Genomic DNA, 16941 nt, shown 5'->3' on the forward strand with positions numbered 1-16941 from the left:
TCCTCTGGGCTTCTGTCCTTCTAGTGCTCTCCTATGCTTGAGCATTCCAGACGGCAAAAACTCCTCTCAGATTAGCCATTATTTTTAACCATAATCTTTTTGTCCATCTTGTGCTACCAAACCGTTTTTCCCCCCAGCAGGTCAGATTTCTCCCTCTTTTCCCAGATAATGGATTATTTGTAGCTGAAGCAGTGCTGAAGTATTCTGAAACGTGGAGGAAATATGTTCCATGGAGCTGAAAAAGGATCAAGAACATCCGTTAAAAAGACCAATAAATCCTAATAAAGACAAATGGCTCATCAATATGAGGCAAAGGTGCAAGAGTTTGTGTATGCAGGGTTAGAAACGGAAGACATTTTTCATTGTTGAAACAAGAAGGGGAAAATGAACCTGCACACTTTGGGAAACCACTTGTGTTTTCACAATTATTATTTTTTTAATCTCTGCAATTAATCGAATGATTTAATGTGATACCTTGTTACTAGGCAAAGCCTTTGTACATAATTATAGCAGACTGCAACATGGCACCAGAAATGTAAAATATGCAGATATTTGGTTGCAAAATGTTTTGTTTAATAGCAGCCAGATTCATGTGGATAATACATAGAATTCTCAGACAGACTTGTCCACAGCACTTATGAGAACAAACCTCTCCATGCCTCTTTTACTAAGCAAGCTGTTGTGGGTTTTTAAAAGGAGAGAGGTCAATATGCCTTTATAAAGACAGTGAAAGTGGACTTAATAGTTTTCCCTACTGAGAATAGAACATAACTATTTAAAACATAATTAACAATAGGATGTCAGTCACTTTTTTGTAGGATTTTATGTCTGGGGAGTTTCAGCGCTCCCAATTAGCTTAATGGGGCCACTGTGCTAGTTAACAAATTGACAGTCTTGACCTGCCTGGCGGAAACAACTATAAAGCAGTTTGGAAAATGAAGATGAATAGCAGAAGTCTCGCTGAAGATAGGACCTAAATATCATTTTGTATGTCTATTCATGTTTCTTACGACAGAAAAACAAATGATGATGATCCTGTTGCATCCAAAATGGACAGGATCACAGACCTTACACTTGTAAATATTGGGAAATTTGCAGGGAGTACCTTCAGATCCCAGCCACCTCTGTGCTCTCCAAGATAAGAGTGAAACTTTCAAAAGGTGAAATTACCTTCTACGTAATCTCAGTAGGGGTTTTACTTTAGTTTAAGAGTACCTAAAGTACTCTTAAGTAGTTTAAGAGTACCTAAAGAGTACCGTGGGACGCGGATGGCGCTGTGGGTTAAACCACAGAGCCTAGGACTTGCTGATCAGAAGGTTGGCAGTTCGAATCCCTGTGACGGAGTGAGCTCCTGTTGCTCGGTCCCAGCTCCAGCCCACCTAGCAGTTCGAAAGCACGAAGTGCAAGTAGATAAATAGGTACCGCTCCGGCAGGAAGGTAAACGGCATTTCCATGCGCTGCTCTGGTTCGCCAGAAGTGGCTTAGTCATGCTGGCCACATGACCCGGAAGCTGTACGCCGGCTCCCTTGGCCAATAAAGCGAGATGAGCACCGCAACCCTAGAGTTGGTCACGACTGGACCTAATGGTCAGGGGTCCCTTTACCTTTACTTTTACCTTCAGATCCCAGCCACCTCTGTGCTCTCCAAGACAAGAGTAAACCTTTCAAAAGGTGAAATTACCTTCTACATAATCTCAGCAGGGGTTTTACTTTAGTTTAAGAGTACCTAAAGATCTGAATTTGAACTCTGGTATTATCAGATTGAAAACCTGCAGGGTTTTCAATGATTCAATGAAAAGCCTGATGGTTTTTCATGTGCATATTAAGCTGCCACCTAAATATGGTCTTCCTAATTCACTCTAATTTTGGAAAATATTTATTATTAGATTTATATAGCTGCCCATCAACAAATGATCCATTAGACATTAGAGAACAAAAAAGTAAAATACAGTATTAAAAGGCAATATAATAAAAAACATTTAGAAACACGGAAATGTGGCATTAGAATGTATCCTTTCTATCAGGGAAAAGTACAATTAGTAGCTCAGTCTACAAAATAAAACACAGCTTTCCCCAGATATATTTCCATGAGCAGGGTCTTGAGGAGGGCTTTTGTTTTGTTTCCTTCACCCCCCACTACATTATTCCAGTATGCTTTTACCTAAAGTGCTGAGTTGTGTTTTATTACTGCTGCTTTGGATTTCCTCTGTTTTGTCTTATATTATTTTTAACTGTATTGTACCTAGATGCTTTTTATGTTTAAATTGCTTGTGTGAGCTGTTGTGAAAGGGGTTTGCCCTGAAAGGTGGCACATATACAGGAATTAAGGAAGAAAGGAAACATTTAATTTTATTGATATGAAAATGCATTTGATAGAGTTGAATAAGCTTCCAAATCTTTTCATTTTCATATGTAGATAAGAATGATATATAAGTCACTAGCTGCCAGAATTTTATCAATAATAGGCTTTTAGACGGCTGTCTTCTTCCCTGTTTATTAAGTTTGCTGTAGAAAATTTCTGCAATAGCTGGCAAATAAAAGATTTAATAAGGATTTAAGACTGAACAATAAATTGTCAAACATAGCCATCCATGCTGTCTGCCATTTTACAAATGATCCATCAGTTTAGCAGTATCTCAAGTTACAAAATGAGAAATGAGAATGTCAAGCAATTTTTTGAAAAATCCCCTGCCCCTCAAAATGTGTGTGTGTGTGACTGTCATACTCCCATAGTGTTATTCATGGGAAATATGATAGGAAATCATCTTCTGTGCCATTACACCCCCCTGTGTTGTGTCTTTGTTATGTACTGAGTTTAATAGGATCCAAAAGGCAGCAGTCTGATTGGTCCTAGAACAATAGGATTCAGAATGCAGCAGTCTGATTGGTCCTAGAACAATGCAGCAGTCTGATGGGTCCACAGGAGCCACCAAATCCAGCTCCAGGTGGAACTGAATCCGCAACCGGATTGGCCCACGGGAGAATCCCAGAATTAGCCAATTACGTGTGGCCCATTGTGTAAATAATGTATATAAAGCAGATATTTGGGGAAACGTTCATTCCTCACTACTATGAGCTGAATAAAGAGCATGAAATCCACACTCGACTCCGAGTATATTTCAGTCTTTTATAAAATAGACTTCATAGGTAAGCTCAGTGTTTTACTTCCATATCAGTTAAAGTTCTCTTAACTTTGATAACTCTTGAAGTGAAGACATGGCATGAAAAATGCATAATTTAGTTTTGAATTGAATAACTGTCCTCACTAGCATAATTCTTCCTAGCGATAGCTGTGGCTTCCTCCTAGCACAGCACATTACCAGCCCTGATTGCTATGGTTCCATTGTGTGTGTGCGCGCGCGTGCGTGTGTGTTTTATTATTATTATTTTTAAAAACCCTTGATGAAAACCACACCCACATGCACATATAAATGAATGCACCTTGGGACACATTCTCCTTTACTGGTTTGTCCTCCCTTCCTGACTTTCTTTGAACTGTCGCTTTCTCCTTTATTCCAGGGCATGGATTATATGGAACTTTTGAAATGTTGTCCTCCTGGAGGAAAACAAGGGAAGACCAACACGTGAAAGAGAGAACTGCCGCCGTGTTTGCAGACTCCATGCTCTCCTTTTCTCTCACCACTGCCATGTACCTGGTCACTTTTGGGATAGGTGCCAGCCCCTTCACTAACATTGAAGCAGCCAGGCTCTTCTGCTGCAATTCCTGTATTGCAATTTTCTTCAACTACCTCTATGTACTCTCCTTTTATGGTTCCAGCCTCGTGTTTACTGGCTACATAGAAAACAACTACCAGCATAGTATCTTCTGCAGAAAGGTACCAAAGCCAGACGTCTTGCAAGAGAAGCCTGCCTGGTATAGGTTTCTTCTGACAGCCAAATTCAGTGAGGACACGGCAGAGTCAGAGGAGACAAACAGCTACGAAAGCCACCTCTTGGTGTGTTTCCTCAAGCGTTATTACTGTGACTGGATAACGAACACGTATGTCAAGCCTTTTGTAGTTCTCTTTTACCTTATTTATATTTCCTTTGCCTTAATGGGCTACCTGCAGGTCAACGAAGAGTCAGACATTAGTAACATTGTAGCAACTGCGACACGAACCATGGAGTATACTGCTGCTCAGCAGAAATACTTCAGTAATTACAGTCCAGTCATTGGGTTTTATATCTATGAATCCATCGAATACTGGAACATGACCGTCCAAGATGATATGCTAGAATACACCAAGGGGTTTGTGAGGATATCGTGGTTTGAGAGCTACTTAAATTACCTTAGAAAACTCAACATATCGACGGGTTTACCCAAAAAGAATTTCACAGATATGCTGAGGAACTCCTTTCTGAAAGCGCCCCCGTTTGCCCATTTTTCAGAGGATATCATTTTCTCCAAGAAGTACAACAACGAAGTCGACATTGTGGCCTCTCGAATGTTCTTGGTGGCCAAGACCATGGACACCAAACGGGAAGAGCTTTACCATCTCTTGGAAACCTTAAGAAAGCTCTCCCTCAAATCCAAGGTCAAGTTCATTGTCTTCAACCCTTCTTTTGTCTACATGGATCGTTACGCCTCGTACGTGGGGGCCCCCTTGCAGAACTCCTGTATCAGTGCTTTATTCCTCCTCTTCTTCTCTGCGTTCCTGGTGGCAGACTCTCTCATCAATGTGTGGCTCACGCTCACTGTTGCCTCAGTCGAATTTGGAGTTATAGGTTTTATGACCTTGTGGAAAGTAGAGCTGGACTGCATTTCTGTGCTGTGCTTAATTTATGGGATTAATTATACTGTTGACAACTGTGCACCTCTCTTGTCAACGTTTGTCCTGGGCAAAGATTTCACAAGAACTAAATGGGTGAAGAATGCCCTGGAGGTGCATGGGGTAGCTATTTTACAGAGCTACCTCTGCTACATTGTTGGTCTGATTCCTCTCGCAGCTGTGCCTTCAAATCTGACCCGTACACTGTTCAGGTGCTTGTTTTTGATAGCATTAGTCACCTTCTTTCATTGCTTTGCCATTTTACCTGTGATACTGACTTTTCTGCCACCATCCAAGAAAAAGAGGAAAGAGAAGAAAACTCCTGAGAACCGGGAGGAGATAGAATGTGTTGAAATGGTGGATATGGATAGCACCCGAGTGGTTGACCAAATTACAACAGTCTGACTTAGTTGGTTTGTTTTTCTTTTTAAAAACAAAACAAAAAAGCCACCCTAGATCTTACCAAGAGAAGAAAATCATATTGATTATATAAACAATGGTGTTTGGATCTCTGTTTTCAAATTAAAACCAGGAGCATCCAAAGCAGTGTGTGAAGGGGGGGGGGGAAATAGCTATACATTGATTGGCCTTCACATAAAAAGTACAGTGAAATTTACATTCACCCAATACAAAGAGAGTGTCAGTTTGGGTTGCTGCCCGAGATAAGAGAGTAGAAGAGTTGGGTTGGTGACTAAATAGCAAACTGCTTGTGTTTGTCCTGCAGATGTTCCTGCCCTTGTGGCAAAATCCCAGCACATTGAAAGGTCAACTGTCAAGGCTGAAGGAGCCGTTAAGTGTACGTTTTGGACATCAAGGCTATAGGAAACTTTCAATACAGCAATAACTCAAGTCAGTGAGTCAGCTATTATGGATCTTAGCCATCACATCTAACTTCCCTTTTTGTTGCTTCCTCCCCACCCTCCCTCCGCTGCCTTTTCTGAATGGAAATGCATATGCAAGTTTGTTAAACAACAACAACCACAAAAGGCCAAGAAGATTTTTTTAAAAAATACATACGCAAGGGTAAAACACAGCAATCACTGTCAATGTAGGGTCATGTTGCAGTTGCCTTCTTTTCTGAATCAAGAGATGTTTTAAAATGTAATCAACCCCCAGTATATTTTTTAAGATAACATGATTTTGTAGCATTTCTTTTTTTTCTTTTTAAAGAAAACAGGGAAATAATGATATGTATACAACACAGAGACAATTCTTGTTCTCTGATCCAGCTCCGCTTTCTGAATGTGTTTGTCTCATTTAGGAGACCTGGTTTACTGATGCTAGATTTTGTAGCACTCTCTTAAATATGCTAGGGGGTCTAGTGGCAGAATACAGAAGGGATATATTAAGAACTTCACCACCAAAATCCATGAAATAAGCCTCCGATGCCTAAATTTCATCAAGCAAATGTGAATGTTAGGGCTCTTTTTCAAATAAGAGCTTTCACTCCAGGCCATTCACTAGTAATACACATGATGAGGTTCAATGAGCAGCTTTACGTAACGTGTAATGTGGGCTACGACCCTCTGTCAGTAATTTCCATTTCAGTAATTTTGACTGTAGACAATGAGTCACGGAAATTAGTGGGGCTACTTTCAAAGAAGTGGCTTTTGAACTCTCAGTGTTGCATCAAGTTTATGTTAAGAGCAGATGTCCTGATAATAATGGAAAACAATGGATTGCCCTTAATTAATTAATAAATAAATAAATGTTTGATACAGAAAACTAGAGACAGGTGGAAACCAATTTAACAGATAAATTATTAACATTATTGCAGTGATCTATGCCAGAGGAGTTTTTAAGGTATTTGTGTCTCTTTCCCAATCTTAGCTAAAGCAATGCTACTGCCCCTTACAAGCTTTAAAGAAAGTGTTAGAAACCAAATCTTATGATGCTGCTTTAGCTTCCATGGCACAGGAAAATATCCTGTGGCTAGTAACCTGCAAGCCACCCCCACCCACCCCAGTCATCAATATTATTGCACTGGCATTGGGCAAGAAGCACTGGGTAGCCAACTTTCCAGTCTTATCCTATGATCTCCTTATAGATCTGTTTCTTAGCCCTGCACCTGCCCTGAAAAAAACAACAACACCTTCTGGTCATTGGAGCTGTGCAAAAGCTGTGCTAGAACCCTTATGCGGCGGTACCAGTGACTGCTGCAGATCCAACACCGAGAATGAGTTTTGACCTCAAGATCAGGGCAAGGAGTGTATTTGCCCTCTTCTGTTGGCACTGGGTCATTTAGGCCAGTTCCTATGGGCTAGTGTAGAGAATGGATCAGGCCACAGCCAAGAAAGTGAACCAATGGTCTGGCTTCCACAAATAATCTTTCAATAATAAAGAATATTTTTGTTAGAGGGAAAAGTTAGAATGAGCTTCTGTCTTCAGATGTTATATACAGTATATAAGCATTCCGATTTCCCCCATGGAATCTGTCAAGGACTTAAAAGAGTGCACAAATTATCTCCCATACGTCTTGCTAACAAAAGTGGTCTCTCCTCAATCACAGATGTTTCCGATTGCCTGCAGTTTGGACAAACTTGGAGGATAAGCACACGAAGCATTTGCTGAAACAAACTAGTGATTTGGTGAAGTCTCTTTTGTTCATTTCCAGATATCCATCCAAGCCATTCTTGCTGCTCCGCTTTGATGGAGGAGCTTCTTTTGTTGCTGTTCAGCTGTTGGGGATCTGTATGTATGCGCAAGTTAAGATGTTTTGTTTCAATGTAAAGTATTTTGTCATTCTTGCCAGCTTGAGAGGTGCTCAAGCAGGAGACATTTGCGTCCCTGCCAAACCTTTTTCCTTCCTAAAATGGAAATCACACACAGGCACACAAAGTACCATAATGCCCAGGTTTGGCAAGCCGCTGTGAGCACAAACACTCTGATTAATATACAGTAGAAACTGGAAGTTGCAATGTACCTTCCTTCTTGCTACGTACCTGCAATGTACCTTTCTTCTATGATTCATCGGCTGCATACAGCAATGGTTTTCAACCAGTGTGCCGTAGCACCCCGGGGTGCCTTGAATGATGGTCAGGGGTGTCATGGGCAACACTGGCCTCTGTCCCTCTTTCTTTCCTTCCCTCCCTCCTCTGATGCCCTCTCGTGTCACTGCCTCCCAAAAGCTCGCACAGCTGCTTGTTGCAGCAGCCCTGGCTACTAGCTCCCCAGGCAAATGGTGGCCAGGAGGTGCGTCCCAGGCCTGTGTGAGGAGACACCTCTCTTTGGGGCAGGGGGGCAGCTGAGAGAGCAGGGGTGGCAGCATTGGCTGCCCGGAGGACTCTCGAGGAGAGGGGAAAGGAGAGGAGGCTGAGGGAACACTCCACAAGGGAGGGTGTTTGAAAAAGTGTGAGAGGCCGCCAGCTCTGCAGGAAAGGGGTGACATAACTCCTGAGTCCCACAGTTGTGCTGCAGAAAGAATGTAGTTGGTCAAGGGAGCCGTGGACTCAAAAAGGTTGAAAATCTGGCATGCAGTTTAATCCTGAGCTGCAGGTGTGTGTCTGTGTGTGTGTAGTTTGCATAATTTGGACAAGGAATTATAAACCATGGAGGTCAATGGGGAATGAGATGCGGAAAAGTACAAGCAGTACGATGCTAATTCACAAAACAGATATTAATACTACATACAATGTGGCTTTCTTATATGTGCTAAAAATTCTTTGTCTTGGATTAGTCCACAAGTGAGTGCATTGACCCTCATGAAGTAGTGAACTTCAACAGTTTGACATTCCTTTGAAGGTTGTTTGTTCCAGGATAGACACTGAAAGTCACTTAATGAAGTCCTAGGAGGTTGAAATGTTCCCCTGCTGGCTTTTGAACTTGTCATTTCTGATGTCAGATTTGTATCCTTTGATCCTTTTGCATAGCGACCGGAGTGTTTGTCTTATTTAGAATGCAGAATGGCATGGCTGATAGATGATGTCATATATAATACTGAAGATGAGCAGTTGAATGAACCCCTGATGTTATGGATGGCATTATTAGGTCCTGTAATACTCTTGTCTGAGTAGGCATGGAGACAAAGCTGACATCTGGGTCTGCCATGGGTTGGTCCCTTTGTCGGTGTCTCTATCTTTCCTTTGTGACCTGTTGCTGTTGGTGGATCCACTTTGGAACATAGAAACTACTTTAAAGAGGCAAGCAAATTCTTCGTTCACAAATTCACTCCAACAGAAACTGAAGCCCTATGGCACAATTTAATTTACAATAAGATAAATATATTTCTTTTGCTGAAAATTTTAAATTATTTCCAACGCATAGAAAGTGATTTTGTTCTTCCTACCCCAGGTTATGGTCTAGCAGAATCTTTTATCTGAAAATCTGTACACTTGCTTCAATTATTTTTCCATACTTGCTTTTAAGCTGGATTCTAAATTTGCCTTCCAGATACACAGCGGAATAAATCCATTTCAAAGATATGGACATTTAAATCTCACTGGAATTAATGAGGCTTTAAAGTAGCAACTCTGTGTTGGATTGTGGCCACTGATCTTAGATCTTCTATGGCACATCATTACATTTTCAAAATATCACCCACTTACCCTAAGTGCTAATCACTTAAAAGGCAGTTACAGTAAGCTTTTAAGTTTACTCTATTATAATTCCTTTAACCAAAAAACTCATTTAAAAACATTACAACACCCATTTAATAACTGATTGGTCAGAGCAGATTTTACTCCAGGGTGGCAGAATTACCGGTAGCTTAATTTACTTGGCCTAGCAAGTTCATTCACACTGGTATTCCTGGAGATATTATTCCCTATAGTGGCTTTGTGCAAATTCATTCTCAATTTACAAGTGATCTGAGTCTAGGGAGAAATGAAGGAAGAAAAACTGGAGCAATTGGAACAATTTCACTGCAAATGATCCATATCCAAAACTTACGCCCAGCATTTTATTGGAAGCAATGCAAATTAGATGAAGACTAGAGTTCAAAAACCTGAAGAAGATCTATCCAGCAAAGAAAAACATCTTTTTCCCCTAAATGCCAACCACCTTATTAAATGAGGCCAGGCCTGTAAAAGCTTAAGGACTACTAAATGGTTTGATGTTACACGGAAAGGTGCCAATGTCTCTTAGCATCCTATGAGGCTTCATATGACAGTGCAGTAGGGTTTTTTAAGTGCTGTTTTCTGTTCTTCCGCATGTTTATTCTCCTGCCCATAGATGACCCCTGCTGAAGTCAATGACTTGTTTCCATCATGAAAGCAGAGACAAAACTAGTTTTGTTTTGGCTGGGAAATTCAGGGAAGTCAGAATTCACTTAGGAAACCCATCTTCAAACAACAAAAACTAAGCACCATGTTCAACCATATTTGGGGGGAGGATCATAGCTCAGTGGTAGATCATCTGCTTTGCATGCTGAAGGTCCCAGGTTCAATCCTCAGCATCTCCAGATAGGACTGGGAGAGAATGCTGCCTGAAATCCTGGAGACCAACTAGACAGTGCTGAGCTAGATGGATCAATGGTTTGACTCAGTTTAAGGCAGCTTCCTATGTTCCTGCATTAAAATTAAATACTATGGGAGGGGGATCCTGGAGGTAGCATACTCACTGCTCTCTAAAAGAAACTATTTTTTCCTGGTATATGTGGAAGGTTGAAGGCCATACTGATTATTTATGTTACATGGGAGTGGCTGCCAATAATGCAGGGTGAGCATCACTTCAGGGTATGGCTGCATAGTGTTTATTGATGGGTTGATTCATTGCTGGAATATATGTCCATATCATCCTCTACATAAGCTTGATGCAACTTATAGTAGGGATAGCCTCAAAGCCACAAATAACTTCTCCCCATATCTTTATTTAAAACTTTTGTATTTCAGTCTTCCAATGCATCTGCATTGCTCCGAGTGGCTTGCAGCAGCTAAAAGACAACAAACCCATAATAAAACAACAAGGTATAGCCATGTGTTGGGATTTAAGGGGGGGCAGTGATTTCTATGTTTTTTTGCCATCAGTGCTGTTTCCATTCTGCTGCAGTTTGGCTTCTGCTAAAACCTACATTGTTCATTTAACCATCTGCTGTGACCGAAACTAACATAATTAATTTGAACGCTTTTCAGTGGAAGGAAAACACCTAAAACAATGCAGTAAATAACTTAATTATGACCAACAAGCATTCAAATTTCCACACCTGTTTCCATTCCTGACAGAATTTTCCAGCATTCCTAGCCATGCATCAGTAGAATATGAACACAAACACCACAAAATCATTTCATCAGCAGACTGCCTTTTGAATTCAGACGTACACATCTTATAGAAACCATTTTAAAACTACAAAATGCTTTTCTAAACAGAAATGCCTTGTGCTATTTTCAAAGCTATTTGAGGCTGTGGCACAGAGAATTCCAGAGGAATCAAGCCACTTCTGAGACTGCCCTTATGCATAGCACCCACCCAGTCTTCTCAAGCATTGGGGAATTTGACCGCCTGCCAGATTCACTCTCTCCTCTTTTAAACAGGGGTAACAGCTCAGTCCTGAGCTTCAAAGTTCCCTCACGGGACCTTCTCTTCCCACCCAAGATGTTGTACCAACAGAGCCAGGCACTTATCCCCCATTATGTTCCAGCTTGGAAGGAGCAAGAGTCTCCAAGATTCCAAAGCTGTGGCTTGGAATTTGAAGCACCAAAAGGTGTGTCTTCCAGGACCTCAAATCAACTTCTCCAACCTGTCCTTTGTTGTAAAAAGCTGTGCTCAGCCCCTGGCAATACTAACTAATGAGAGCGCAGTTGAGAAAACTGCAGTGGTATTGCTGATCCCTCAAGCAGAAACTAAAGGTTAACCTTGCGAATTCCATTATTGACTGGAATACATAACCTCTATATTCATACAACTATTGTTAATTCTGAGCAGTGAAGAAAACGAATCTCGGCTGCAGGAGTAATGAACCAGCAAGCGGGAAACATCAGCAAAACTTTGATGGGGTTTCCAAAAAGAAAAGGTATCATTTAGAGGCCACAGAGCATGAAAACAGAAAACAACTGCCAGGTAAATTGAGAGGAGGAAAGTGATCATGTTATTTTCTTAGGGGAGGTGTTGTTTTTCCAGGACTTAGAGCAGAAACATTTCCACCTCTAGCATTGCCCATCATCTTCCATTCTGTCAGTCTAGCTAGTCAACATAGCATGCTAATTTCTCATTATTTTTAAATAGCCATATTGGCTGCAAGTTCATCTCATCTCTAGTGACTGTGCTAAAGCATTTGGGTTGGAAATGATGCCTACAATCCAGGCAAGGTTGTTGGAATAGAATTAAAGTAGTTAGTCCCAACGCCACCAGTTTCTTTTTGCCTTTTATTCATGCGAAGGAACTGGCATAAAATGAAGTTGTTCATGACTATGACTAGAAATGGAAGACAACGACAGTGGTACCTCGGTTTACGAACTGAATCCATTCTGGAAGTCTGTTCTTAAACCAAAACTGTTCTTAAACCAAGGCACACTTTCCCTTATGAGGCCTCCTGCCGCCAGTGCCCTTCTACCGTTCAGATTTCGTTCTTAGACCGAGGTAAAGTTCACAAACCGGGACACTACTTCCGGTTTTGTGGAGTTCGTAAACCAAATCGTTCATAAACAGGGCTGTTCTTAAACTGAGGTACCACTATAAAGTAATTGTTGAACGCATGAAGCCCTTTTATAGCAATGTAGTGTGAACTTGACAAAGAAGAACTGACTGTAACATATGTTCCAACAATAAATCTAGTTTTGCCCTTCAGAAGGAAATGAAGGCTGGCTATTTTTAAACTTTGGCTTCAACCATAATAGAATATTCTAGTCAAACATATGTAGGAAAGTATTTTCATTGTAGTCATGTACAAGAGTCTCTTCATTTCCTCCTACGTCCCTGATCACTGCCTTCTAATATCTAAAAAGAATGGCGCCAAGATTGAGTCTACTGGGGAACCATACCAATAGCTATGGAAGTCCTACTCATTTGTCTTAAGTGTGCAGTGACAGACTGCACTTGGTCAGTGATGAGAGACAGGCATGTTCTTGCTTTCCTCTAAGGCTTCCAGGATTCTTCCATAAGGTGGAATTCTGCCATCAGTGTATATGTTTCTCTTTACCAGATGGAACGATTTTCCTGCCCCCGTGCACTGTTATGGGCGTTCTCCAGACCCTCCCAGGCAGATTTGGGGAGGGCATGGGGACACATGGGGCAGGGAGAGGCAGAAAGTCCTGTTGTTTCAGTGGGCCTCTTTGCACCAGTTTCCACTACCACAACAGCTTAGTTGAATCCGGCCTCGAGGACTCAAAACAGTGGAAGACTGAGCCCTGGTCACCTACCCAGGAAGTAATAGTGTTTGTGTAATGGAAGCTTAGATGCAGCCCTCCAGTCCACCATGCAAATAACAGACATGGGTGTAAATCAGAAGTGTTTGCTAATTGTATCAACAGAGTGGCCATGGAGCTGTACACTCCAGCCCCATCCTTTCCATCTCCAACCTTCCCATATAGCCCTGATGGGGGGGGGAGGACTATAACTGCGTTTTGACAAACCGCCATGCAATCTCTCATCAGATCTTTCCATTCAACATGGGGAGGTGGGGTGGAAGGTTCAGGGTTTGCCTGCAGAGCCCTGCCACAGATACAGTTGAACAAATATCTGAATAGGGCTCTGGAATCTCTGCAAAGGGGTGTCGTTCTTGGAAAGCACTCATTTTCAAGGTATCAGAGAGGACCTGAGCCCTGATAACAGTTAAGCCCTGCCTTTCTTTTGGACAAGTTTGGCTCTTCGGGGTTTCCTTGGGCATTGTTTTTTTTAACAAGCTAGAGACATGATTCATCAGCAATTGTCTTTTGTGTGTTTTTAGGTGGTTTGTGAGACTGTGACAAAAATAATGCATTAACGATCCAAGGTTTCACTGAAGCTTCCATCACAGGCACTTCCATGGTGCAAGTTGTTGCATTCATGACCTCCTATGTGGGAGAACTTTTAATTTTACCTCCAATGTGTAATCAGTTGTGATTAGAGTAATTTATGAATTGATGATGAATCACATAAGTCAGTAATGAGCTACAGGTAGTGTGCAGAGTCCTGGTAATGTTCACCCACTTCCAACATTGCTTTCCCTTTGCCTTCACCCTGTGAATGCCTTCACTGGTCACAGTACACCAATAGTGGGTGGCATGGTGGGGCACCTCTGGTCACCTAGTCAACAGCTGTGTCATTGCTGCTTACCAACATGTAAAGAGCAAAGTGGCAGTGAGGTTGGCAAAGAGCAAACGTACTGGCCGGACCATCAAATTGGCTCCCACAGTGCATTCGTACCATGCTGACCTTGCTGCCTCACCTCTTACCCTTTGCCTCCCAGTAAGCAGCACTGATGTGATGGACCAATGATCAGGGGAGCAGGGCCACCTCACCACACCATCTGCTACTGCAGTACACAGTGTGTGAACTGATTTTAATTGAGAACCTTTTCAAAAACCACCATAGAAGAAGAACCATGGTCCTTGTTACAAAAAGTTTTTTAAAAAACTTAAACCATGGAAACTTAAACCGTGGAACATGGCATCACCAGCCAGTCACAATTCATAGTCCAAACATTGATTGCCTGACACATGTTGCCTGTAGTTAATTATGATACCAGTCTAGAACTTGATACTGAATTGACCTGAATAAGTTGTCTTTATTTACTGCAATCCTCAACAGCTTACTCTGATTAGTCATACGATTCTGATACATGGGTGTGTTTTTGGTGTGTGTGTCTTTTGAAAGTGATAGGCTTCTAAAAGAAGAGGTGAAATCCCACAGATGAGCTGGTCAGAAACGAGGAGCTCTTACTTGAAAAGAAAACTAGTTTATTAAATGGCCAGATTTGGTGAATCCAGTTTATTTTAAACCAAAGTACACTTTTAGAACCTTGACAGTTGACCTTCCATGGGTAAGAATGTTGAATTGTTTGGGGAATCATGGGCTCCTTTTAGTGGCTGATTGTATCCCTCCTCCTCATGCTCTGTGAAACTAAAACCCGACAGCATATTCAAATGTGGGCTGCCCTAGCATAGAGCACCTGGTCCATGTTTGTGGACATGGTGACAATGACCAAATAGTGTATAGTTAAGTTTGCTTTGCAAAGCTCAGACTGAACCTTGCAACTATCATGTGCTCTCCTTGCTGAATTCATACCCACGAGTAGCTCTGGATGCTATTATGTTGGGCAGATCCAGGAATGCAGTTTTAACATGTGATTCAAGTACATGTGCAGTGTATGTGCATCAAATATATACATTGCCAAGCTTTCTATGAGCATGAAGGGGAGGAAGCGAATCTCAGGTGACTAAGCAATGTAATGAAATGAGTTGTTATCGTTATTTTATTTTGCTTTGAAAGTTTTGTGGGTTTCTCAGCCACTGAGGAGGAAATCGTATTCTAAGAAAGAAATGTGTTTGTAAGCCTGGCGTTGATTTTATCTCTTGAAAGAAAAACTCTCTTCTCTCTTTCTCTCTCTTCCTCTCTTTGTTTTCCTTGCAAAATTCCCAGAGTTCAGCCACTATGGTTTAATGGCTCCCCTAACACTCTTTTGCAATTGTAAGCACTCAGGGGTTTCACTGAAAAGGGTGGCTGGATGCAGCTTCAGGACTAATTGTATCCTACAAAGTTATGTAATTATGCACCAACAGCTGAAGGGACACAATTTTAAGTCAACCTATTGTGACAGACACTGTGTAATGTCATACAATCAAATGCAATGTTTAGTAAACATAAACCTCTTTGTCATTTTGTATTTATTTATACAGGTTTAAAAAAAATAAAGCACACATTTAAAAAAATGTGTTTTTTGGTATATTTGTACTGGTTTATATCAATTTTATACAAAGAATTGTACAACTGTAGGAAATTGTTGCAGTCCCACTGGACAACCCATTTAAGCACACATCAATGGGAATAAATAGGTTTAGGCCCAAGAATGACATACATACAGCTTTTTCTGCTGTGCCATTCCCCCAGCTTCATTCCTCTATTGGCCCATGTACCAAGTATGGATTTTCTAGCATGGATTTTTGCTGGCATCTCCATTCAGACTTTGGGGGAGGGCAGGTTTCATCTTCCCATCCCTCTGCCCCCAGTTGATTTTCAGGGTGTTTAGTCATTTAGAACATTTATTCAATACCTTTCTTTAAAAGCCAATCATTTTGGATTTTTAATACTGGGGGGGGGGCACTTTCAGAGTGACGGGGCTCCACGATTCCCAATCAGCACTATGTACAGCCAGAGAGGAAGCTTTATTATCGTAGTATGAGCCAACCAACATTTTACAGCCAGCTTCTCTGTATACAGGAAGGAATTTCTGCTCCCATTTATGCTTGATCGAACATAAACCAAGCTTGATTGAATTTCTAGATGTTCATAGGGACTAGAGGTTCATAGCAGACTCAGCTATAAGATGTGTAACATCTGAGCCAAGTTCTGGAATTTCAGCTCACCCAAAGGTTTCACAAGAAGTGGTGACACCGGATTGGCGCTGCCTACACCATATCAGCCTCGCTGTCTCCTCACTCCTCCTCCAAGGAGGCTAGCATTGAAATTCCATCCTACAGGCCCAGACACTTCTGAACTTAATTGTTCTGCCCTCGTAGCAATTCGTAATAATAATATTCAAGATATTCCCTGCCTTACAGGTACCTAAGATGCTGTTGTTTCTTGCTCCTGCCAAGTACCTGCTTTATGGTACACTATGGATGGAATTGTAGGTTTTGAAAGAAGCAAAAGACCATCAAGTCCAAAGCTTTACCACTGTGCAGAGAAAACCATCTATCCAATTCAGCCCTGCCCCAAGCAACCTTTTCAATTGAAGCTGAAGTATAATAGAAGCTGGACACAGCTGCTTCAGATACAAATGTGATCCAAAGCCACACACTGCAAGGTAAGATTGTGCTTTTTGTGTGTGTGTTTACCATCAACTAGACCTAGAAATAAATTCCAAACATTTATGTTCAGATCATAAGTGTAAGCAAAACCCATGCCACTCAAATCTTTTTTCTAGAGGCGCTGAATGTCTAGAGAAATGGGAAGAATTCTGAAGAGCATATATGTGGAAATTTACTGGCCCAGAGAAACCTCTCTTCAGCAGTACTTCTTTCTGAAATTGCTTCTCCTTGACAATTCTCTGGTGATATTTTTTTCCAGGGTGGGGTGGGGTGTGTGGTCTGGGGAGAGTCATC

At 41.5% G+C, this 16941-nt stretch overlaps 1 protein-coding gene across 1 annotated transcript in view; it reads left to right on the forward strand.

The window, feature by feature from the left end:
- PTCHD1 (patched domain containing 1) overlaps nt 1–16941 on the forward strand; it is a 107666-nt gene that overhangs the window by 50961 nt on the left and 39764 nt on the right. The window contains exon 3 of the mRNA XM_083612269.1: nt 3519–16643. Within this exon, the coding sequence (XP_083468395.1) occupies nt 3519–5173 (1655 nt within the window). The 3' untranslated portion in view covers nt 5174–16643. The remainder of the gene's footprint in view (nt 1–3518; nt 16644–16941) is intronic.

Source organism: Podarcis filfolensis (genome assembly GCF_964270895.1).
Source record: "Podarcis filfolensis genome assembly, chromosome: 4".
In the NCBI taxonomy this organism is placed as follows: domain Eukaryota; kingdom Metazoa; phylum Chordata; class Lepidosauria; order Squamata; family Lacertidae; genus Podarcis; species Podarcis filfolensis.